This window comes from Mytilus trossulus, chromosome 7 (assembly GCF_036588685.1).
Source record: "Mytilus trossulus isolate FHL-02 chromosome 7, PNRI_Mtr1.1.1.hap1, whole genome shotgun sequence".
Lineage (NCBI taxonomy): Eukaryota > Metazoa > Mollusca > Bivalvia > Mytilida > Mytilidae > Mytilus > Mytilus trossulus.
In genome coordinates, this window is record NC_086379.1 from 27,283,323 (window position 1) to 27,309,795 (window position 26,473).

Sequence of the window (26,473 nt, forward strand, 5' to 3'; positions counted from 1 at the left end):
AAATCCGAATTATTTTCATGAAAGTTGTTGCAAACGCTTTAATCTATTAAGAAAATGCCAATCAACTGACTTTAGAACTTGAGGACTATAAATAACTATGCATTTTATTAATTTGAATTTTAAGTATCAAACATTAATTTATTTTATCATGTATTGTAGATTGCAGAATTCCCACAAAATGTGTATATAGCCGGTAGAACAGACACAGCGTTAATAACGTCTAATGTCCATAAATTGTTTTTAAAAAATAGAAATAATGAAAATTTCATTCCCACCAATTGCAATGTTACAATAAACCAAACTACTCGAGCTTCGCAATTTTCTCAGAACTTACCTGTGTTCACTGAAGGGGATGCTTCTAATCTCTTTTACCACTCATTTTTCTATCGTGACAAAGGAGACTTCGTGTGTGTGTCAGTCCTACCAGTACATAACGTTCCAGCTTGTGTTACGTCATATGACGTCTATGTAAAGTTCGATTCCCAACCAACTCACTTAAACTATGACGCCAAACGCAGAACATCACCTAACCACGACAGGATGATATGCTTCCCTCCTCAATTGTTTCCATCAACGGGTGAGATGTTTGTTGCTCTACATGCAAACAGTAAATACGGTAAGACATACAGACCATACCTTAATCGTATTTTCTATAGAAATTATGCTAGATGCCCTAACGGCAAAACAGTTCAAATGTGATTCTATAATGTCATAAGTTGACTTTGAATTACATTCTATGATCATGAATAACACATATTCAAGAGGTTAATAGAACACATTGTTGCGCTGAGAAAACAGGGGTAAAATCAATTATGTCACCGTCTAATGTGTGTTTAATGTTCTGTTATCATTTTTTATGCAGTTTTAAATTGAAAGTCCATTACATCATAATATAACAAAGTTATAAGCCAGTTACACAAGAGAAGCAATATGTTTTTTTCTACTGTTGGCAGCTTTCGAATGCCTTGGTTACGTATGGGAACCTATCACCGGAAGATATGCTAATAGATCATACAACATATCAGCACCAGAACTGATGCCGTATAATTTGCATATACTGACGTCAGATTGTAAAGAGTGGGATCCCAAAAGACAATCATGGGATTCAATCAACTGTGAGGTAATCAATCTTATATATTTCTTTTTTTTTACTTTAACCAAAGTCTTTAGACATAGAAATAGACTTAAATTATTCAAATTTGAGTTTTTGTATTATTTTTTTGAGAAAGAATCCATATTTTTTTTTACTAAAATCGACAGGTACTCGCACCAACATGAACAAGAACGGGTAATATATACATCAGGATTTACACTGCTGTACATGTACAGGCTTTCTATGAATTTCATTATTAACTTGTCAGCTTTGACTAAATATTTGCTTTAATAAGAAGACCAATTATTAGAATTTGAACAAAATATTAAAATAAAATTGATATAAACAAAGAGGAAAAGTCGATATTTGAATTTTTTAAATTCACAAAAATTAAGATATTGAGAATACAGACAGCAAATAATGTCATATGAATATAGTTAGTTTGAACACATTTATCGTTGTTTTTAAATTTAGGTGTGTTCTAATAGGTGTAGTATTTTAATGCATAAAAAAGGTGTATACTGTATAAAATCTCTAAGGTTTGGGTATATTTTTTTTTTATTTTGGTACATCATAATAAATAATCCAAGTTTAAAATGCGCATTTATTTATTTAACAGTAATATCATTTTAATTCTCCAGTTAAATATTAGACCAAGTTTTGTTTTCGTTTTATAATTTGTATGGTCCATACAATGTATAATAAAAAAAATAACAAAATTCTTTTCATAGTGTTTTCTACCAATTAAAAGTATTGAACAAAGTTATTATACAAAACGACGTCAGCGTGCTTGTTACATATATGGTGTTTTTTGTGTGTTTTCAATCCAAACTGCAGGTAGCCAACAAGTTTGAAATATTACACTAGCAAAAGAAAGAGGAGGAATATATATTCACTTGGGTAAAGCTAATGACCGTAACTGCATTCACGGTCATCCCAAGATGTCGGATGAAGAATTAGGTCAGTATTTGTAGTGTCTGGTTAAGTGTTTCTACATCATTTTCTTTACAGACCATACATTGGTACGATGTAAATTTATTAAAGATTCACACGGAAATCGTAAATTACTACCGAGAAATGTGTATTGAACAGGAAATTGGATTTGAAAAATCGCTAAGATGACCGTAAATCATAATCGAGATGACCGTAACTAGACCAGCGACTAATAACAAGGGTGACCATAATTGGTTAAAAGATGACCGTAATTTGTAAAGGATGATCGTAACTTTTAAAGGATGACCTTCCTTTTTAAGAAATATACATATCTGTATTCATAGCTTTTTGTTGAGTTTGTCTCAATAGGGGGCTCGGTTAGCGGATATAAATATATTTAATCAATTTACTATTTGCCGTATTTTGAGTTTATGACAATGGTAGTAAATTGCATATTTCTCACGAATATTTAAATATTTAATGATAACGACATTAAAATTTGAATCAAATTAACAGCGATACGACGAAAAGTAAAAAAAAACCATTAATTAAACATATGAATATCAAGTAATCGACCCCATGTATATGGTTCTAGAGGAAGCACACTAAAATCTTAACATCTGCCAAAAAATCAACATTCTCCTTACAACACCGGATCCAATGGAACTGCAAAATTAATTCTGCATTCAGTTGGTTTACTGGTATATTTTCTTCTGATAGTCCTATTGCTTTATAACACCTAAAAAATTGATCCCCTTACCCTTGAACAGTTTCGTAATAGTAATACAGAATGCCAGCGTTACTGGAACATATCTTTTAGAGTAAAACAAACTATATTGTTTACTGGGAATAAAACATTCTGACGTACAGTTACAAATAAAAAGCACTATGTTCAGTATATATTCAGTTAGAAATGGATTACACCACATCTTCCTATATCTATATACAATACGGAAATGAAGTCTTCGTATCTCTTTAAGTGTTGCCTCAATATTTGCACTAGCTCACAAATATAAAACAAGAAGATGTGGTATGATTGCCAATGAGACAACTCTCCACAAGAGACAGAAATGACACAGAAATAAACAACTATAGGTCAACGTACGGTCTTCGACAATGAACAAAGTCCATACCACAGTGTCACTGAGCTATAAAAGTCCCCTAAATAACAATGTAAAACAATTCAAATGAGAAAACTAACGACCTAATAAAGTTATTTTTTCAATTCCGTTTGACACCCTTCTTCTACACTATCGCCACTGACTTTCAAATTTAAGGAACATCTTTTGATGATATAGTTTGTTCTTCAAAATTTATATTTGGCTTATAACCTTTTCCTTACATTATTTAAAGTTTTGTTACTTCAATTCTGAAATGTACAGACTGATATGCAGAATGACTAGTGCAATAGTAGTTCAAAAGTTATGTCAATGGGTGTACATGCTTTGACATTTTTAAAAGGGTTTATCTTTTATATGACATTAATAGGAATCGAAGAAATAAACACAATCATTTGGCGTGTACTTGGAGGCTTCATATTATTGTGAACTATGTATTTTCTTCTAACAAAAAGAATAATGTTATCTTATAAATACGTTTTATATCACCACGATTTATTATTTAAAACAAAACATGTAATAAAAATACGGCTATTTCTTAGAATTGATGGTCATCCTTTAAATGTAACGGTCACCTTTTATAAATTACGGTCATCCTTTACAAATGACGGTCATCGATTTACCAATCACGGTCATCCTTGTTATACGTTATGGTCATCTTAAAAATATTTTAATCGCGATTTACGGTCATCTTAGCGATATTTCCAAATTCAATTTCCTGTTACATACACATTTCTTGGTAGTTATTTGCGATTTCCGTGTGAATCGTTTATAATTTTACATCGTACCAATGTATGATTTTTAAAGAAAATAATGTAGAAACACTTACACAGACAATACAAATACTGACCTAATTTCCCATCCGATATCTTGGGATGACCGTGAATGCAGTTACGGTCATCAGCTTTACCCCAGTGTATATTGCGGACATTGAAAATCATAAGTCGTAAAAAACTAACAATTTCATGGCTAAAACAAAAACAACGAAAAGACTAAAAACAGTCTACAAAACACAACACACACAAATAAAAAGAATTTACAAATTGATTTAAAAAATAGTTTGTTAAAATTCGATTTAATAAACCAAAAAAAACTAAAACTAACACATATAACAGGTATAGAATAATGTGACATCTGAAATCCTTGCAAATCTATAGTTGCATGCTAAAAAAATGATCTTCTATAGGGCATTTTATCAGAGTTAATTATTGTCCTTTTCCCTTTGATTTTCGATTGATGTTAGTTAGTTTTGTCCTGCATTTTCAAAATACTTAATACACAATATATGCTACGGAAGAAAACAATTTCTAAAATACTTATCATGTTGGATATTTATCTCATCGGCAATCAAAACAATTATATGCGATCAATACATTTTTTCAATTTTACTTTTGAGACAACCCCTTATATCCCACCTGTCGTAGTCGTCTTCAACTGAAGGTGTAAACATCTGTTGAAAAGGTCTTATTTACAGGGATCTTCACTAAAATAGCTGTAACATCAGCATTTGAAATAATGTTGTACCAGTCTACAAAACGCAACACACACAACTAAAAGTGAGAATATGTCGTGTTGCTCATTGCAAAGCTCATTTGGTGAAAATGCGCATTCGGTGATGTCACAATCTAGGAAAAAGAAGACAAAATTATGACAATAAAAACGGTTTTAATCATGTTAGATATATTACATAACGATCATTCGAGTCATGATGTAGTCTGTAAAACTTTCAAAGGGATGAGATCAAGTTAACTTTTAAGTATCCGTTGATCAATAGTCTCAGTCTTCATTAATGGAAAAAAAAGATAGAGGATGCAAAGGGAACAATCGAGCATCATACGTAAAAGTGAAACAATTTTAAACAACACAAATGATAAAAAGAAAGAATAAATAACAATGTAAAACATACAACATAGAAACCCAAGCACTGAAACAAATAATACAAAAAACCCAGAGTTATCTAACATGCCGCGAAGGGTGCGATAAACCGGATTTACCAAAAGCTTCCGTCGTATTGATTATGACAATAAAAAAAGTATGTGACTAATCGCATCCGAAGATGTCATAATTATAGAAAGAAGGAAGGGATCTGTATAACGACTATTGGAACATAATCGCGTCCGTACATTATTATATGGAAGTCATTCTTTGTAAAAAAAAATGGAGGGATATATATTCCTTGTGCAGTTTCTAAATGTTGCTACATAGCAATAAAAAGTTTAAAAAAAACCCTTACATCGTATGTTTTCTTGTTAAGTATATATACTCATCATACTGGTTAACTGCTAGGTGTTGGTCAAAATATAAAACTGAATGAGCTCAATCTGTGATATAACTGACTAACAAAAATTCATTGGATTTTATTTTGTTTGTATGCATTCGGTTGTAGTAATCATTACGAAACTCCTGATCAAATTCCATGGAATTCTATACAGGCGCAAGTTCCTGACGGTGTATTTTCCTTTTTATTTTAAACAGCCATTCTTAAAAGTATTCTAAACTAAAATAACAAGACATTAGATATATGTAAAATCATTTTATTTAAAACATTTACATAAGTTTTGACTTAAACCGTTCTTATTGAACTATAATTACAAGTTACTAGCTAAAGCACATAGTGGACGTGATTATAGAGCAATTCGTGTTCAATGTGATATTGATATACATTTGTGTTGGTTATTTTCAGATGGATTGGTTTCCAAGTCAACATATCTTAGAATGTACATGTCGTCCAGCTTTTGGTTTAACATTCGGTAACACTTTTTATGTGGCGCCAAATAGAATCGACTTCTCGACAGTGTTCTTACGGTTTGATATAACCAATCAAGGTCCTGTGATCGGGACTCTTATAACGATATTAGTGATTTACGTACTGCTTCTTATCTGGGCGAGACAGCAAGACAAGAGAGATATTGCTAAGGTAAAATTATGTTAACTGATTTAAATTATGGTGTATTAATCTATTGAAAAAAATATATTTTATTAAACGAATAAATACCAATTTTTAATAAAACAAAAACCTGTGTCTATTTTCTGTTAATAAATTTTTACAAAAATCAAATAGAAGAAAAATAATTGTGCACGAAACAATTTTAAATATACGAATTGAAAATTAGTTTTAAGTCTAAAGTGCTATCCTTGACACAATATAATTAACAATAAAACAAGTTGAAAGTTACTCTATAAACAATTAACGTGATGAATTAAGTCAGAATTTCTAATTTTTTTTAGTGGGGAGTTACACCATTAATTGACAATTTCGTCGACGACACATATTATTACCTAGTAACAGTTTATACAGGAATGAGAAGAGGGGCGGGTACAAAGTCCAAGATAGGATTTATAATTCACGGACAAGATGGAGATACAGGGATACGGGAATTGGCTGATGGTGTCAGAACGGTAGGCCTATATTGTTTGTTCTCAATTTAAAAATTAAATTATCACATAAAATATTTTGTGTCATATAATTTGGGGTCTTGTTATATGATATCGTAATTAGTATAATACTTTTCGTGAATTATTAGATCTTGTTCGTCAAAGTTGAAATGAGGAGTTTTAGTCGTGGTTAACACAGTGTATTTGTATTCGAAACATCCGTTATTCTTGAGGATAATCATATAATTAAAAGAGAAGTATCCATTATCAATAAATTCATATTCCGTCTCATCAAAAAATAAAATGTTATAGCCCCTATTTTTGTATCAAGCTGAATTTGAAAATGCTGCGACTTTAATGATTAAATATTTTGACTATCCGACATATACAAGCTGAACCATAATGATAGTAAATAATCCATTTTAAAGCCAATAATATACAATTATTGACTTTTGATTTCAGTTGATACATATAGATTCGAGACAGTTAATTTTCAAATTTAAAACGCGAGGCTTGCCCGAGCGTTTTAAATATTTAACATTTAACTGTCGAGAGTGGATAGATATCGCATTACACGAGATTTTGTGGTGGAATCTGTTTCTCTTATGATTTTCTAACATTATGCAGGCAAATTTATTCCTTCTTTTTGAATGATCTGCAAAACTATGTGTTCTGTTTATGTGAGGTCATCAGGCATGGTCGCCTTTTTTCATGCCGTCACAATAGGAAATTCAGAGGAAAGCAAGAAAATTCAACGTCATAATCGGATTTTAACCAATGAAGTACTGAGATCAAACGAACCACACGTTGATTATTTTTTTTATACAATTGGTGCAGCAAGGGAAAAATTGACGAAGAATTAGAGAAAATGACCTCGGTGAATATCATATCTCTGGAGTTGATAAGTCATTGTATCAACCGAAATTAAAAGTCAACAATTCTTTTATAATATGACTTTTTATCGTTCTTAAATTTCTAGTATTTGATCAAGATACTTTTAAAACTGCTCCCTGTTTTTATACTAAATATATCATGTGCATTTGTAGTAAATAATTTTCGAAAGTTGAAATAATCAATAAAGTTTACTAAAAACAAATACACAAACACAAAAAAAGACAAAAAATACACCGAAAACAAGAAGAAAAGAAAAAAGGATTTTTTTTACGTCATATCATTGACGTTGCCTTCGAGTATCAATATTAGGTACACGGAAGTTGTTCCAAAATTTATATTGACCTCTCGTGATTTTTGCTGCGGTGAATATAACGTTTTATCAAAGAGGATTTCCTTTGCTTTAAGCCAATGAGAATAAGAAAAACATATAATAACAACTAATGATAACAGACAACAGACAATAGATAAACAACCTTGTCAAAGAAAAAACATTAACCCAATTAGAAACCATGATGAAATCAGCTGCACCAATTATTAATATCTGAAATAGTTTTAGTATAACATGAAATCAGTTGCTCCAATTATTGATATCCGAAATATTTCAGTATAAAGCTCTATTAATAGATGTTTATAAGGGCCAAATGAAATTACGTCAGAAATAAAGATTATTTTTTGTAATTTTGATGTATTTTGAAAGGCGTTGGAGATCATTATCGAAAATTGATATAGTCGGTATATGAAGGCAACAGTAGTATACTGTTCTAAACTCATGTATCCATGGACAAAAAACAAATCGGAGTAACAAACTAAAACCGAAGGAAACGCATTATTATAAGAGGAGAACAACGACACATCACTGAAATGTAACACACACAGAAACGGACAAGCATCAGACAAAATCCCACGAGAATAACAAATATAACATCAAAACCAAATACATGAATTTGGGATAGACAAGTACTGTGACACGTCTTATCGCAATGTGAATTTACATTAAAAAAAAAGAGAAAACAAACGACGCAACGTCAAAATGTAACCCACACAGAAACGAACAACAATATAACAATGGCCATCTTCCTGACTCGGTTAAAGAATAAACAAATTGATTTTAATATAATAATTTGTCATTGATGAAGTTCAATTCATAAGACGAAAACAAAGTAAAACATGTAATAGGTAACAGGTAAAGTATATTGTGTCAACTGAAATCCTGTCAAATCTAGAATTGCATGCTAAAATATGAATATCCTCTATAGGTCATTTTATCAATGTTAATTTTTGTTGTTTACCCTTTAATTTTAAATTGGAGTTAATAAATTTTGTCATGCATTGTCCATTCGTTTTTGATACGATTTGTTATTTGATTTTGCCATGTGATTATGGACTTTCCGAATTGATTTTCCTCTAACTTCAGTATTTTCGTGATTTTACTTTTTTTTCAAAATACTTTATAAACAAAATAAGTTACGGAAGACAACAATTTCTTATATACACATCATGTTGGATAGTTGTCTCATCGGCAATCAAAATAATCATATGCGATCAATATTTGTTTTTCAATTTTACTTTTGCGACGACCCCTGTATATTCCACCTGTCGATGTCGTTTTTAACTGAAGGTGTAAACATTTGTTAAAAAGTTCTTATTCAAAGGGATCTTCACTGAAATAGCTGTACCATCAGCATTTGAAATAATAATTTATAATAATTGTTTATTGCCAAGTGATGCCCCGCATTCAACTCTGAAGGAACTGTTTTATAACAAAGTCAAAACTTTATGTGATGTTTAACTGAGATTGGAAAACACAAGTTGTATTTTACAATACACATTATTGAGCATGGAAGCAAACAGGTCTATGGTTCAGTGTATGAGAAGTTATCCGGATACTCTATGCATCTCTTATACTCCACAAATAACCAAGTTCAACCATCTCCAAAAAGAGAAAAAATAATAAAAATAAAATTTCTGACCACATGCACATTTTCACTTTATGTACAAACAGCCAATAAATTGAGAACTTCACAGCATTCAAACCGAAGGAAAATTAACCGGAATCGCTATGCTCCTCTTATGCAAGTAAAAGGTCAACTATTTAAAAAAAAATATTAAAAAAATATCAGAACCCTCACAAAATGAACATCTTCAATTTATGTATCAACAGCCAGAAAAATGAAAACGTCATAGAATACAAACTGAAAGAGTATTTAGCCAGAAACGCTTTGCCCCTTTTATGCAAGTTAATACTAAAACACTACAAAGTTTAACTATCTCCTAGAAGATAAGATATATAAAATATCAAAACCCTGACCACATGCACACCGTCAATATATGTACAAACAGACATCAAAGTGAAAACTTGCTAGCATTCAAACTGTAAGAAAAGTTATTAATAATGTATATATACCGATAATGAGACAGACACACGGACGAATGGACAGGGCAAAACAATATGCCCTCCTCCTATTTCAGTTACGGAGCTATACGAATGAAATATCGTATCAACTGGGAGATAAATACTGCATATTCAGGCGCTATTGGAATGATGCTACATAGAAGTTAAAAGTTCACAATTGGGAAGCTGAAATCATTTCCTTTTAACGTAAATTTTTAACCTATACTCGTTGTCAATATGTAGATGTAAGTCAAGACATGTGGCAGAACTAAGTGTCTATGAGGTGGGTTTTTTTCAAGTTCGATAGAAAATATCCTTTCAACAAGGTAACAAACCTTTGAAAGGTATTATGCCGATTTAAAATTGGAGAGTTATTCACCATTTGCAGAAAAATATTTAAACGTTTTAAAAAGGCTAATCAACTGTTCAAGATCTCAGTAAAAATTATATACCTATATGGAGTTATTTTCTTTCAGAACGTCAGGTCATTCTTTTTCAGAATCAACCCGGACGATACCATGTTTCAATGGTATAAGCTCCAAGGCATAAAATAATTACCTGTGTAAGGTCATTATTTTCCTTGATAAACATGCAATCTATGATTTACTTCAAAATTTTATTCGACTAATAGTTTTTTGTTGCCGATTTGGAAATTTATTTTCTAAAGTTCAACCGATGATAGATGTAAAAGAAACCGTCATTGTAGACCCGCAATTAAATTTTAGAAAAAATAACGTGAAGTTTTGTTGATTTATCGCTATAACAAAGAAACATTATCATATAGGTCAGATGAATTTTAATGTAGACTTTCATAAAATAAATCCAGATTTAACATGTGTAAGATTTTGAAAATCTTACAGAGTCAAACTTAATAGGTTGATTGCTTAACGTCCAGTGGCAAATATGTCATCTATGTTCAGAACCATACACACTGAATAGGAAATCATACTGTGACCTACTGTGTATTTATATTCGTCTTCGTGTCAGTTCGTAACTTTTTTTAATTTATGTATACCTTTTACTCTATCAAATGATCAACTAACAAAATAATCTTATATTCTATTGAATAACATTAACGTAACTCACGAAAGGGTCGGGTGCGGAGGGTATATAATTTTATCCTGATTATCTTTTAATAAAATGTATTGCTATTCGAAAGACAATTTTTCTGAATTTTTCATTCGATTCAAGTTGAATGGTTAAATAAATAACAACTTTTCCGCGATAGAAATAACATAACAAAACGACGAAAAAAAAACATACCCCCTCCCCTCCCCCTTTTCCATAAGCTAAGTGATACAATAAATAACTTACAATGTGTCTTGTATTTGTCATACACCGTTATCGGATGGTAACAATACAGTTGTGTCTTACTTCTTGCAGTTACAGTAATATTTTTATTGTGTATGGATAACAATTTTCAAAGGTTTATATCTAAATTATATAGTGAGTTTTATTTTACATTTTAAATGAGCCGCAGGGCGTATTAAAACCTGAACGCAATAGAAAGGAATATCCCACTTTAGTGTTGTTGGTAAAAAAGAATACTAAATTTTACAAATCTTTATAAAATTAATATTTGTTGACGGTATATAAGTCAGATAATGCATATTTTAAGGTTTTTCTTGTCGTAGAACACACCTCGAGGTGTCAGGATTGTTCAAAGAAAGAACTCCCTCCGGTCGGTCTTTCATTTGATCAATCCTGACACCCCTCGGTGTGTTCTACGACAAGAAAAACCTTAAAATATGCATTATCTATAACATATCGCTAGATAAAAGACAAGAACTGTCTATAAATCAAAATTTAATTAAGCTATTTTAAACTTCAAACATTACTTTCTGTGTTTTCTATGTCAGAGTCATATGAAATTCTTGAATAATGTATACATTAAAAAAAACAATGATCCCTTTACGGCCTCAATATTATCATAATTGTTTTTATGGTTTTGCCTTGGAAACTATTAAAAGATAACATTTTCGTTTCTACATGTCACTTTGGTTTTTATTAAAGCATTTATTTTTTTTCAGAACATACCGGCTGCAAGTGTTGTACATTTCTTAATGTCAACGCCATATCCGCTAGGAGACTTAAGCTATGTTTACATATGGCATGACAACTCCGGTGTCGGCAAATCTTCATCGTGGTATTTAACCCGTGTTGACGTCGAGGACTTACAAACGAGGGAAAGGTATAGTGATTATTTAAATCAAAGTTTATATTAATGAACTGCATTAGTACAAGTTGGACAATCGATATTATATTGTTTCATATTTAATGTAGAAATATAAATAAAATTAAAAAGGCACATCAAGGACAATTTTGGAATATATAGTTTCTTTTTCTGATATTTTCCTAAAATACTGCTGCTTGCCTGACGAACATTCAAAAACCAATTTCCATGCCTTTTAGATTAACAAATATGAATTACTTGATAATTGTGTTTGTAAAAAAAAAAAGAACCAGAAACATAAGTATGCATTTTTATCTTTTATATGATTTATTGTAAGATAAATTATCTCGCTGATTTAATCAACTTTAATGGTTATTTTACATTCTAATAAGTAAATAAATAAACATATATATTGTATCAAATAAATTAAACTTTGATATGTACATTGCAGGTTTGTTTTCCTATGTGGTAAATGGCTAAGCTTAGATACATTTGATAGCAGTGTAGATGCCGTCTTACCAGTTTGCGGAAAAGAAAATGTCACCACTTTCTCAAATATGTTTTACCTTAATATAAAAGAAAACTTAGCTGATAACCATATGTGGATTTCAATATTCTTCCGCCCAACCAGCAGCCATTATACAAGATGTCAGAGACTAACATGTTTCCTGTTATTTATTGTTTTAACAATGATAGGAAATGCAATATATTTCCGCGACGAAGACGAGTTTTCAAATGCTGGATCAGACATTCATGTGGGTCCATTTTCATTCACATTGAGTGCAATTTATATTGCATTAATATCTGCACTTATTTCAACACCTACCACCGTATTAGTAATTTTTATGTTCAGTAAAAGTATGCACAGAAAAAGCAATACTGGAGATTCTTCACGAAGATATAGAGTACCGATATTGGATGTTTGGTTGGATAGAGTAATGGCAGATAGTCATAAGTTAGAGAAAGCGCTTGTTTCAAAGGGACTTTTCATTACTGAAAGTACTATTTTTCCATATTGGTTTCAATATATAGCATGGATTTTGGCACTTGCTGGTGTAGCATTATGTTCCTTCTTCTTGACTCTGTACAGCATCGAGTGGGGAAAAAACAAGTCTCAGAAATGGCTGGCACAGTTTTCCCTCTCTTTCTTTAGCTCGATTTGTTTACTGGATCCATTAAAAGTAAGTAACAATTACAATGAATTAGTTTCATAATTTATTTTAATTGTTGTTACCAATTGCAATCTGTTGGATGGATGATCAGTGAAAATAGAAATGTTTTTTCAGTTGAATTAAAGTTGTGTTGTGTTCCCTTAACTTTTTCTATTATTGATTTTTTGATATGCCTTATCAAAGTAACGTGGGAACGGATTTTACAGACATTTTCCATATATTTTCAAATATTTTGGCATCAAGCTTTAGTGATGAATCATTAATTATAAAAATGCGCATGTGGTGTACCGTTTTATTTAAAACAACCAGTGGCTCGGTGCTCTAGATCTAATTGTGGACTTTTAGTCCCCGATAATACCACAAGTCTTGTTGCCAGTAAGTTTGAACAAGAATGAAAATATGGATTATGTCAAATTGAAATTTGACATTTCTTTCTCCGTTTTTTATTAAAGTTTAGGTGTTTTGGTTTGGTCATCTCTTCAATATTTTTATTTGTTTTTCGATTTACAAATATTTGGGCCTCAAGCATCCCTGACAAAAAATTAAATGTTAAAATTACTGATGCAGTAAAAAATATGTTGTTATAACTAGTATTGTATAAATTTCTACATGCACTTAATTGATAATTACTAATAAACAGTTGATACCTTGTGTTTTTTCATAGGTTACAATTATGTCTGCAATATTCGCAATGTTCGTAAATCAGATCAATAAGTTCAGACCTACAGGACTTGAAAGATCCTTCATTCTCAAGAACTACAAGCAAACTTTTGGATACGAAAAAAGTAAGTGATCAACGCATAAGAGATCATTGTACTAGTATTAGTTATTGGCAATATAAATATTTGAATGCAAAATTGAATGACATTACTACTGACTGAGACTGGTACGTTAATAGGATTCTTTTCTTTTCGAGGAATAATTTGAATATGGACCATTTGATAGTATGCTTTCGAATATATTTAACTACGTTATATTTAAAGGTCGATTCAGAAGTAGACATAATGTCTAGAAAAAAAAAAAAAAAATACTGAACTCCGAGGAAAATTAAAACGGAAAGTCTGTAATTAAATGACAAAATCAAAATCTAAAACACATCTAACGAATTGATATCAATTGTCATATTCCTGACTAAGTAAAAGCATTCTTATGAAAAACATGGCGTAAATCTGGTAATATAGCTATCTCAACTTTACACGTACCTTTTGTTCTAGATCTTTGGAACATCTGCTATTAGTGGAAATTGTTATCGTCTTTCTCTACCCATAGACAAGAATAATCTCTGTAAAATGAATGAATGACATGATTATATAAAATTACTAGCTAAACATAAACCTTTTTTCCCCATGTATATAGTAATCAAAGGTACCAGGATTATAATTTAGTACGCCAGACGCGCGTTTCGTCTATATAAGACTAATCAGTGACGCTCATATCAAAATATTCATAAAGCCAAACAAGTAAATAGTTAAAGAGCAATGAGGATTCAAAATTTCAAAAAATTGTGCCAAATACGGCTAAAGTAATCTTTGCCTGGGTTAAGAAAATCCTTACTTTTTCGAAAAATTCAAGGTTTTAAAAATGTAACACAAGGACATCAATAATTTCAAAAACTATCGGTTTATGTAAATCCTGAAGTTTTGACGAATGTCATCAACGAAAGCAATATTTCTGATAAAAAAAACTTCTACGGGTGGAAAATTAGAAAAATAAAAGATTTATATGTAATAGGAAATGTTAGCTCAGAAATATCTTTCAAAAGAAAGACAATTACAGATGCAGCAGAACTGTTTGGCTGGAATAGTCATAGTTACCGCTATAGAACCAGGTTTAATCAACCATTTTCTACATTTGAAAATGCCTGCACCAAGTCAGGAATATGACAGTTCTTGTCCCTTCGTTTTTGATACGTTTTTTTTTTTGATTTTGCCATGTGATTATGGACTTTCTGAATTGATTTTCCTCTGAGTTTAGTATTTTTTGTGATTTTACTTTTTTTTCACATTGGGCATGGATTTCAATTGAAAGGCAACCGTCTTTGGATATTTCACTCTATGATACACGCATGGCTATGATACACACTTTTACGTTTTTATGCCAAGAACCTTTTTATAGATATGATGAAAAACATAATTTGACAAAAAATCAACTTCTCCTATTTTACCGCCATGGATAAAGATTGGGATGCAATAGTATGACATTGTTTAATAATGTTTCATAAAATGGATTTCTTCAAAGCTTTGCACACATTTTTGTATCTTAATTCAAATATATATAATATAACAAAAACTAATTGTCAATACTATTAACTTTGGTAAATTCGGCACTGTTTGCGGTCAATAAAGTTGTACACAGTATATGTTCAGACTGTTCAGTATTTGTTCATTACATGTACAAAACAACAACAATATGGATTTATACAGCTACTCAATGAGACTTTCAAACTGGAAACAAGCAATTTGACATTTATTTTTAGATATACAAGATGTTTTTTTAAAGATAAAAATGGCTTCTGAAGACTAAGATCTGTCTAAAAGTTTACATTATTTTGCAGACATACGACTGCCTGCGTCACCACTTAATCATTCGTTAATAGAAAAGGCTCGGAACGAAAGGCAGAAAGATCTTAAAATGACGAAAAGTATAAAACAAGTCCTGTTTACATGTTTCTGCTTATGGATTATATATAGCATTAGTTACAGTAGTAGGGATGACAGATCCTATAATTTTCATCAAAACATAGCAACAAAGCTACTGACTACTCAAAATAAAACACTACAGCAATTTGGAAAGGTAAGGTAGTGCTCAACGGTTACATTACGGGAAAACTCCTGAAACGTTCATGGAGCAAGTAAAATATTTTAAAAAAGTCACAATGCTTTCTTCAATAACTCTGAAATGACTTTTATGAAATATTACATATTCAAACTAGATCTGCATATGTTGGGTTCTTGGTATAGTTGCAGGTTTTAAATGATTTGATGGATGCTAGCCAAAGTTGTCGTTCGAAAGTCTTAAATTTGTCCACTTTCAAGCTAAATTGACACAAGAGTGCACACGCTGAAATGTCTCGGCTTCTTTACTAATCATTGATTTTATGTTAATAGTCCTAAGTATAAAGCTTTATTATAACTGTCACATAAACTTAACATTAACCAAGATAACTAAATAAAGACCAATGAACCATGAGAATGAGGTCATGGTCAGATGATCCATGCCAGGCAGACAAACACAGCTAACGATGCTTCCATACGACAACTATAGTTGACCTATTACTTAAAGTTACTTAAAGAAAAATAGACAAAATCACAAAAACTTAACACTGATCAATGAACCGTGAAAATGAGATCAAGGTCAAATAAAACCTGCGCCACTGACATATAGATCATAAAATATTTCTATACACCAAATATAGTTGACCTATGGCTTATAGTATTAGATAAAAAGACCCAAACTCAAAGACTTAACTTTGACCATTGAACCATGAAAATGAGGTCAAGGTCAGATAACATCTGCCCGCTAAACATGTTCACCTTACAATCATTCCATTCAACACATATAGTAGACCTATTGCATAAAGTATGAGAAAAACAGACCAAAACACAAAAACTTAACTATAACCGCTGAACCATGGAAAATGAGGTCAAGGTCAGATGGCACCTGCCAGTTGGACATATACACCTTACAGTCCTTCCGTACACCGAATATACTAGCCCTACTGCTTATAGTATCTGAGATATGGACTTGACCACCAAAACTAAACCTTGTTCACTGATCCATGAAATGAGGTCGAGGTCAAGTGAAAACTGTCTGACGGGCATGATGACCTTGCAAGGCACGCACATACCAAATATATTTATCCTATTACTTATAATAAGAGAGAATTCAACATTACAAAAATTCTGAACTTTTTTTTCAAGTGGTCACTGAACCATTAAAATGAGGTCAAGGACATTGGACATGTGACTGATGGAAACTTCGTAACATGAGGCCGCCGCCGCCGCCGGATCACTATCCCTATGTCGAGCTTTCTGCAACAAACGTTGCAGGCTCGACAAAAACCCTAGAAACTGATTTTCAAACAAAATAATGCGTGCACAGTACTTCATTTTGTCATCCCATATATATTTTATAACTTTTCAAATAATTAACATTAATTGAATTAGATGTTTTAAAAACACTCTCAATTAGACATTTCTAAAATCCAAGAATGTGTCTCTTTACATGTTATATCTAACAAACAAACTCGGATATTTCTTAATCTATTTGTATTGCTATATTGCACTGCAAAAAAACTATTTCTTTTTCTTTAGTTGTTATAAGAAAATCAGTAATGCGATTTTTCTATCAAATATCAATGCGAGTAAGCTCATTTTTTTTTTAATTCAAAAACAGGATCAGTACACAATTTTTTAAATGGATTTAAAACAGACATACATTTTGGTATTTAAAAAAAAAACAAAAAAAACAAGCTTTAAAGCGTAAAATTTATTTTACAACAAGGATCTAATATGTCAAACGTGACGATATCCCGTCAACTTCCGATTTTATACAGGGACCTACCATCGAACCTATTGTTTGAAGTTTACATTTCTTATTGATACGTAATGCGCACGCATTTTTTTTATTATACTGGCTTACTTTAACAATGGTGTACTCCTCAAAATGTCTCGAGTATGGTTATAAGTAAGAACAACTTGAATCATGTTTTACGGTCACCATCGTGAATTGTTGTCTGTATGTCTTCTCACAATAGCACTGGCATTGTGGTATGAGATCTTTATATGTAGGAATTTTCTAATTATTTTATACTTGCTGTTATGATAATAAAACTAAATGTAGATTTGCATGATGTATGGACTCCTCTGGTCCATCTCGGTTCCTTCAGATTCTATTTGCTTTTAACTATATGCGTACATTTAAAATAAAAGATTGACGAAATTTGAACATCAATAACTGCTGTTGTCTTAAAGTTACAACTGATGTACATTCTTACTAAATATAGTTATATTAAAAGAACAATTATATCAGCTTGGAATGTAGTTATTTACTTTACAAAAGTTAGAGACAAATGTTAGGTGGTAACAGACAATACATTATTTTCTATTTTATAATTATGTCGTGTCTTAAGAATGTTCGCGCCTCTTTCTCAAAATAACAAGTTTTTTTAAAAGACTTTAGTAAGTTAATATATATACAAGTATATGAACTTTAGAACCAAAAAAAAAAACAAAAACAAAATAGGTCCAAGTCCTTGTTTATGAGATATTGTAATTTTGCGGGAAATGGTTCTTTCCTAGATTTTTTGTACATTAAACATTTATACTTTTTTACTTAGCGAGAAGCGAATATCATTAATGGTATAGTGTTGATATAACGCTAGTATTTGTGAATATCAGTATGAAAAAGTGTGTTGCTTGTAGCCACGATGCAAATAGTTTTATGCTTTTTTTGTGTGATTTAATTGTAAATACGAACAACTTTTTAAACAAATAAGTGCATTAAAAAAAAAAAAACACACGCATTAGTATTATTTTTTAGATAAGGCTCGTCAATGATTATATAAAATGGCTGCGATATACAGCGTTTCCAGAGTTGTATCCTGAGACTGATTATACCGGAGAACGTTTACATTGGAGACTTAGACAATATTTTAATGATTTGACAAGTTTCAGAGTTGGACCACCTCGACTGAGACAACTTCGGGTCACAGAATGTAAGGGCAATCATTTTTATTTTATTTCATTTCGTTCATATAAAAAGCAAATTAAAAAAGACTTAGTTGGGTTACCTCCATTTATTGTAGTAACAAACCAAAAAAACATAGACTAAATGGGTTTAAACACATTGCTTGATATAAAAAAGATGTGGTTTGATAGCCAATTGGACAAATCTCCATAAGAGACCAAATGACACAGAAATTAAGAACTGTAGTTCACCGTACGGCATTCAACAATGAGCAAAGCCCATACCACATAGTCAGCTATAAAAGTCCTCCAAATAACTATGTACAAAAAAGGATCGAAAAACAAATGTAACACATAAACAAACGACTACCACTGAAATACAGGCTCCTGACTTGGGAAAGGCACATATAAACAGAATGTGGCTGGGTTAAAAATGTTAGCGGGATATCAACCCTCCCCTGACCTGGAACAGTGGTATAACAGTTCAATAAAAGAACGAACTATACCAATCAGTTGAAAATGGCTTAACTCGTGAGATGGATAAAAATAAAAATATTACAAATGCAAGTGGACGTGGCCGGGTACTTGTACATCCCAACAACAAATAGACACTAAGTACAGATCTGAGAGTACTTGAGTCAAACACTTTTCTTAAACATTTTTTACGGATTGATATTTTTTTTATTTGCAGCATCTGAAGTACATCCGTTTTTAGGAAGCATTCGAACGAGACCAAAATACTACTTACCGGTTGAAGAAAACAGAGACTTTTGTTTTGGCTGGATAAGTGGGATATGTGACAAAATAAGTGAGGCACGTTCATTTTCGTATGGTGGGTGGACATTCACGAGTGCTATTGATATTTGGGGTATTCCCATACCTGGACGTTATAACACATACGGAGGTGGCGGATATATAACCGAACTAGCTGTCAACTTAGATTTTTCCAACAGAACTTTAAATGAATTAACAGACTTTTTATGGATTGATAGAAATACACGAGTCGTTTATTTAGAGTTCAACTTGTACGCCCCTGATCTAAACCTATTCGCATACAACATGTTTGTAGCAGAATTTCCTGAAACAGGAGGAATAATAACCTCATATTCTATTTATCCATTTCGAATTTATTTTCATCATGGTACGAATGGTATCTACACATTAATTTGCGAAATAATATTTCTATTAATTTTAGTCGCATTAACGGGCATGACCGTGTCACGTATCACAAAGAAGAGAAAGACCTATTTCAAAAGTGTCTGGAACATTCTTGACTGTTGTTGCATATCCCTGAGTTTTGTTTGCATTTCAATGTATGCTGGGCGCCATATTCTTGCGTCACAAACACTGGAAAAATTCAAGGCAGATCCAAAGCAATTTATTAATTTTCAGCATATTGTAGTATCGGACTTGTTGTTTAATTTGCTGCATGCTACTCTATTATCACTTGCGACATTGAGATTAGTCGGTATTCTAGGCTACGATATACGAGTTGGTAAGATTTTCATGGTTTTTGATAAGTGTGCGAAGGATTTATTTTGGTTTGGTATTTTCATGTTTTATTTATTTCTGTGTTATGCCGCTCTAGGATATTTACTATTCGGAAAATATATTGAATCATATTGTGATATATTTGAATCTATGGGAACACTATTTATAAGCATGATAGGAAAGAGCAAGTTCAAAGAAATAAATGAGAAGGATCCAATTTTATCACAATTTTATTTCTTTACGTTCATCCTGCTGATAGTATTTACATTGCTGACAATATTTATGGCCATCCTCGGTGAGAGTATCAGTGCAGTACAAACCATGAATAAAGGAAACACGGAGGAAGAATTGATTAACAGGTTGTGGAAAAAAATCAAAAATGTGTTCGTAAAAAAGTCGGACACCACGAAAAACTCCAAAAAGCAACGTAAGTTTTCTTTTTTTCAATGATTTTTCCCCTGTCTCTCAAGGAATCAATAACGAGTTTTAAAAGTATATGGTATTGATGAGAGTAATACTATCAGATTATTACATGGCATTTTTCATATCGCATGTGGTATCAGCCCTAGGTTCAATATCAGCCCAAGAGCCACATGGCTCGAGGGCTGATATTGACTGAGGGCTGATAATACATGCGATATGAAAAATGACATGTTATGATCTTTTTATCATATGCTTTAACAATGGAGAAAAATTAATAGATTCATATATTGATCCTTTTACGTGGTTCCCAACTAGAAGTTGAAATAGTGAAAAGTTCACGGACGCCGTACCCCAAATTTAATACATTCGATATGATATCTTTCTATCATATGCCTTAACAGAGAAGAAACATATTTTAAATGAACGAATCGACAAAAATATACATAATGTACACTGTTTGGAAAAGTCAACTTTTTAAAGTAACTTTCTGAATTATGTTTGAAACGTTTAAAAATGCATTTATTTAAAAACTTGTTTGTTAGTTAAAGGGATTTTTTTTTAAATTTACTATTTTACACAATATACTTTCCAGTATTAAAATAATTGTTTTGTACACAACTTTGTAATGTTTTTCATAGAAACCGTCGCATTGAGGTGTATTTTTCGGAATTTGCCGAGTATCACCGGAATGCCATGCGATAACGTTATGGAAAGGCATGTGATAACAATCGAAGCATGTGATAAACTTTCCATATCAGCCCGCTAAGCACCAATTCCAAAAAAATGGAATTTACGTTAATTTAAAGCTATTATCATACAGTAAAAATCAGGTGTTATTAAGTCTAAGTATATGATAAATAGTGTTTGCCACATGTTGATGAGTAGATTATGATGTTATTTAAAAAGTTAAAGGGATATGCCATTTAAATATCTATTATATTTTTTCATTGTTGTTTAATTATCAGTAATTTGGGGACTTTTAACAATTAAGACGACATATCTTTAGTTTGTTTTCCAATACATCAGTAGGTTATTTTTACAACTAAAAATAATATTTAAATACTTGACTTAGTTATGTTGTATATCTATATCTACAAATGTATATACAATATGATATACTATTACACTATTACTATTACACAATCCAAATTTATGTAATATAAATCAATTTTGCCTACTGGTTGTTCTCTTAATTTTGTCAAAATACAACTGTCCTACCAGCGAATGGTTTAGCTAGCTAGAAAACCATAATCAACTCGCAATTTATTTAAGGAAAACTCATGTACCTAGTCTGGAAAATGATTTTTCCTGTCGTTAGAAAGCTGTTAGCTTTGCTCATTTGGTTTGTTTTTGGGTTCTTGAATCAAGTCATTCACATGAAGTTTGACAAAATTATAGGATTTACTGTGTTCTGCGTTATAAAAATACAAATGAAAAAACCTTCCTTCATAGACCACTTGACGTAAAAGCTAGCGTCTAAAGATCCCACAGTACAAGCGTCATAGATATAGGAAGATGTGGTGTGAGTGTCATGTTCATTATATTGCCGATTATCTGAATTGCAAAGATATACGATAAACCAGAGCCAAAACGTTTTTAAGAATGATTTTTAATGTAACGTTTTATACATTTAAGTCATGGAGAGCATTGTCGAAGTATAACCATCAACGTACCCTAGAATGAATATCGCACACAAAAAGACGGTACGTCTTTTTGTGTGCGATATTCATTCTAGAAGTGACGAATAATAATGCCTTGCTTCATCAAAGAACTCCAAATTTGAAATATTACGTATGTGTCTGACGTACTTTTCAAACCCCAAAACATGAAAGTTATTGATATAAAAGATATTTTACAGATAGAGAACGTAAAATGTTCGGACATTTGTAGTCCAAATATTTATGACGTTTGGCAAGGCTATTTTATTATTTTTCTGGGACGCCTTCCTACAACGTCATAACGCCGAAGCCATTTTTTACGTCTGGAGTTTGAGAGCAAATTTTGGGGGGAACTTTGAAACCTGATTTTGACAAGAAATTTTTATTGCCGGTTAGAAATGTTTACGTAGTTACAAAGTCCTACCTTTTTTGTGCTTATTGATGTAAATTATTTCCAGAAATATCCAAAAGAAAGGATAAAACAAGCTACGATTCCATTTGAAGTGGGGAAATATTTATTTTGTTTGGCCAAGATTTCCCACAATTACCAACGGCACGTGACTTCCGGTGAATATAAAATTCAAAATCCGTTAATATTTGACAGACCCGAATTTCCGGATAATGTAAATCAAACGTTCCGAAAATTCGGAGCCATTAAAATTGACCGGATTTTAAATTTTATATTCACCGGAAGTCACGTGCCGTTGGTAATTGTGGGAAATCTTGGCCAAACAAAATAAATGTCCCATCTGCACTATCATTTTCTATGTTTAGTGAACCGTGAAAATGGGATAAAACTCTGATTTTTGCATTGCATTTTGAAAGATCATACCATCGAGAACATGTGTACTAAGTTTCAAGTTGATTGGACTTCAACTTCATCAAAAATTACCTCGACCCTACAAGACCAAACTCTTCAACCTGAAGCGGGACAGACTGACGGACGAACGAATGAATGAACGATACGACAGACGAACGAACGGACGGACGGAAGAACGAACGGACGCAAAGACCAGAAAACATAATGCCAATAAATGGGGCATACAAATACATAAACTAAAGGAAACAGTAGTATACCGGTGTTCAAAAGTCATAATTGATTGAGAGAAACAAATATGGGTTACAAACACCAAGGGAAACACTTTAACTATAAGAGGAAAACAAAAAACAACGAAAACGCATCAAAAACCAAGGCCAACATACATAGAAACGAACTTTTCAACAACAGCTGCCCTATTTCTAACTTGGTACAGGATATCTTAAGAAAAATGGGGGGGGGGGAGGGGTGAAACTGGTTTTATAGCTAGCAAAGCCTACCGCTTTCTGAAAATGTTAAACAATATAAACGACACTTCAAGTAGCACTTAAAACGTTGCCAAAACAGAAGTACTATAAATTAGATAGAATATTTCAAAAAAACGAGTATTTCACGAATACACTTTACTTATATAATATAATGTTTTGATTGTTTTGATTTTTGTAGCTTTTCAGAATACATCTATTGATATCTTGTACGACGTAAGAAAAGCCTTTAATGATTCTGATGATTATAACGAGGTGCCACCAGTCACTACAAACTTCAAAAAGAAAACAAAACGTATTTTTGATACCAATTCGTAGGTATGAGTGTTCATTTCTTATTCTAATGCAAAAACGTTTGTAACGTTCATTTTGATTGGATAACGTCACTTATTTACATGGCATCAATTGACAATTGATGCTAAGGAACGTACGCGACAGATTTTAAATTCATTTTTTAAAGTTGTTTTCTGTCAGCTTCATTAGAAGTAAAAAATAACAATATTGTATTTAAAGCTCCGACGGCATCAATTGGGGATTTGATGGTAACATATACCCGTTTACTGGGTCGCCCGAGCTGGGTCGATGCCACTGTTGGTGGAGATTTATTTTTCGAGGGTATCACCAGCCCAGTAGTCAGTGCTGACATGAATTATCATTGATATGGTTATATTTATTAATTTACTGTTCACAAAATTTAGATTTTTTGAACTACTAAGGCTTTTCTACCTCAGGCATAAATAACCTAAGCTGTATTTGGCAAAACTTTTAGGAATTTTGTTATAAGTATCAAAATGAACAACAATTTAAAATTATGCAGTTTTCAAAAGTATTTTGTTCAATAAAAGATATATCAATATCTGCTTGTGTCAATTATGCCCTTATTGTTCTGGGTTATATTGAAACACCTTTCTTTTGGGCGACAAAAATGGGAAGTTAGCTTTCACTTATTTATCGATATGTGGTGTAATAATGACGACATTCATCGAAAAGAAAAACAGATATTTAATTTACGACATGATTAAAATTAATGTGGATAAATACTTTACCATAAAAGAGAAAAATACACACATGCTAATTCATAAAATGTTTATATTTGACTTTAGAAATGTATTCAATATACGCCTCCGGGTGCGGGTATTTTTCGTTACATTGAAGACCTGTTGGTGACCTTCTGTTGTTGTTTTTTCTATGGTAAATATTCATACTTTCCTATTATTTTATTGCAGGTAAACAACATAGCAGATTCTCTGTCGTCATTTCAATGTGAGAGCTTGTTAAACTTAGCCGAAGAATGAAAAGTGCATGAACAACTTAGCAAAATATTTTGATTATATATGGGCGGCATGTGAACTGCACGTGGTATTTTGATGAGCCCAAAGTTTGGTCTAATGATGGACCCCTTTGTAAATATTGTGTTTAATATACTATCGGTCTTTAAAACGCAACACTAAATTATTTGTTAGTTAATTATTTTTCTATTTAATTAGTTTTTGCAATATAGATGTAAACACACGATTTTAATTAATTTCATTTGCACTTCATTGTCTTTAAACAGTTTCCAGTTCCACAGTTCTTTCATGTTCAATGTTTAAATCATGTGGTATGCACTGATGCCCTTTTTTCACCCTTCTGATGGATGTGTTACCGTTGAGGGCAATGAAAGCCTAAATTATTGACAGAAAGGTCAATCAATTCAGTTGATTATGTTTGGTACTTTCTGATTTGGTCCCTGTCCCACCAATTTCAATTATGCGGTTTAAACTTTTGACTTGAAATGTTTTTCTGCAGTCATTTCTTTGCACTTTCAGTATATGGGAACAATTACGGCGTGAATATATATGCCATGACATTCGACGACTTGTTTAAATACATGTATGATCCCATGTAATCTAAATTTAAAGAAAATTGGGCCCATAAACAAAATAAATATTTTTTATAAATAATCGTGTCAATGAATTTATCTTAGCAAAACCTAAAAATATTATTAAAGTACCCTTAAAATGTAACTGCATTTGATTCGTTACACGATAAAAACATATTGATTACAATTAAAAAATAATTTTTATCAAATGTTAGAGTAAATAAAAATAAATTAGACCAGGGCACCTGACACGGATGAACAGCCTTGGTTGAACTTGAGCTAAATGATATCCGAAACACCAGGTGTAACAGTAAATATGGTCCGGTAGTACTAAAATCTGTCCGCCAGATTTCTTTACTAGGAAATCAAGTCCATGATCATTATTTTACTAAGAATGAGATTTCCAGGACAAATTTTCCTTGGAAAATAAGTCTATAGGTGGTAAAATATGTCTGGTACTTATATTTTCTAGGAAAAATTGTGCTAAGACGTTATACTGCCTAACTGTCTAGTATTTTTTATTATATTTTAACAATTTTTGAAAATAAAAACAGAATCATATTTTGAGATCAGATTTGAAAGTTTCATTATTTTTTCCCTTTTCAAATAAAGGAAAGAGACTATATAACCTTAGCTAGGAATGTTAATGCCAAGACATGATGTCCTAGGAAAAAAAAGTCTGGGACATAGATTATAATAACTCTATAACCAAATATTGAAACATAACATTCATATTGATATCTTAAAATAAAAGTCTTGGACGATGAATATTATTGACATTGACACGATTTTCCTAGGAAAATTAGTCTGGGGACATCAATTGTATTAAAATATTATGACCCACCTTTTCAACTGAAGATTGAAAAATAACATTTATATTTATCTTTTAAAATAAAAGTCT

At 31.7% G+C, this 26,473-nt stretch overlaps 1 protein-coding gene across 1 annotated transcript; it reads left to right on the forward strand.

Moving 5' to 3' along the window:
* Positions 1–429: 429 nt before the first annotated feature.
* Positions 430–25,135, forward strand: LOC134726311 (uncharacterized). The gene is made up of 10 exons (XM_063590711.1): positions 430–616; positions 954–1,120; positions 5,828–6,071; positions 6,380–6,543; positions 11,836–11,996; positions 12,430–13,159; positions 18,692–18,866; positions 19,529–20,755; positions 23,893–24,029; positions 24,938–25,135. The coding sequence occupies exons 1-9, from the start codon at positions 541–543 to the stop codon at positions 24,027–24,029; spliced, it is 3,081 nt and encodes a 1,026-aa protein (XP_063446781.1). The 5' UTR covers positions 430–540; the 3' UTR covers positions 24,938–25,135.
* The last annotated feature ends 1,338 nt before the right edge of the window (positions 25,136–26,473 follow it).

Coding starts and splice junctions, on each gene's coding strand:
- LOC134726311 (XM_063590711.1), top strand. CDS start 541: ATGATATGCTTCCCTCCTCAATTGTTTCCATCAACGGGTGAGATGTTT. Junction 617..953: donor ACATGCAAACAGTAAATACG/GTAAGACATACA, acceptor TACTGTTGGCAG/CTTTCGAATGCCTTGGTTAC. Junction 6,072..6,379: donor TATTGCTAAGGTAAAATTAT/GTTAACTGATTT, acceptor TTTAGTGGGGAG/TTACACCATTAATTGACAAT.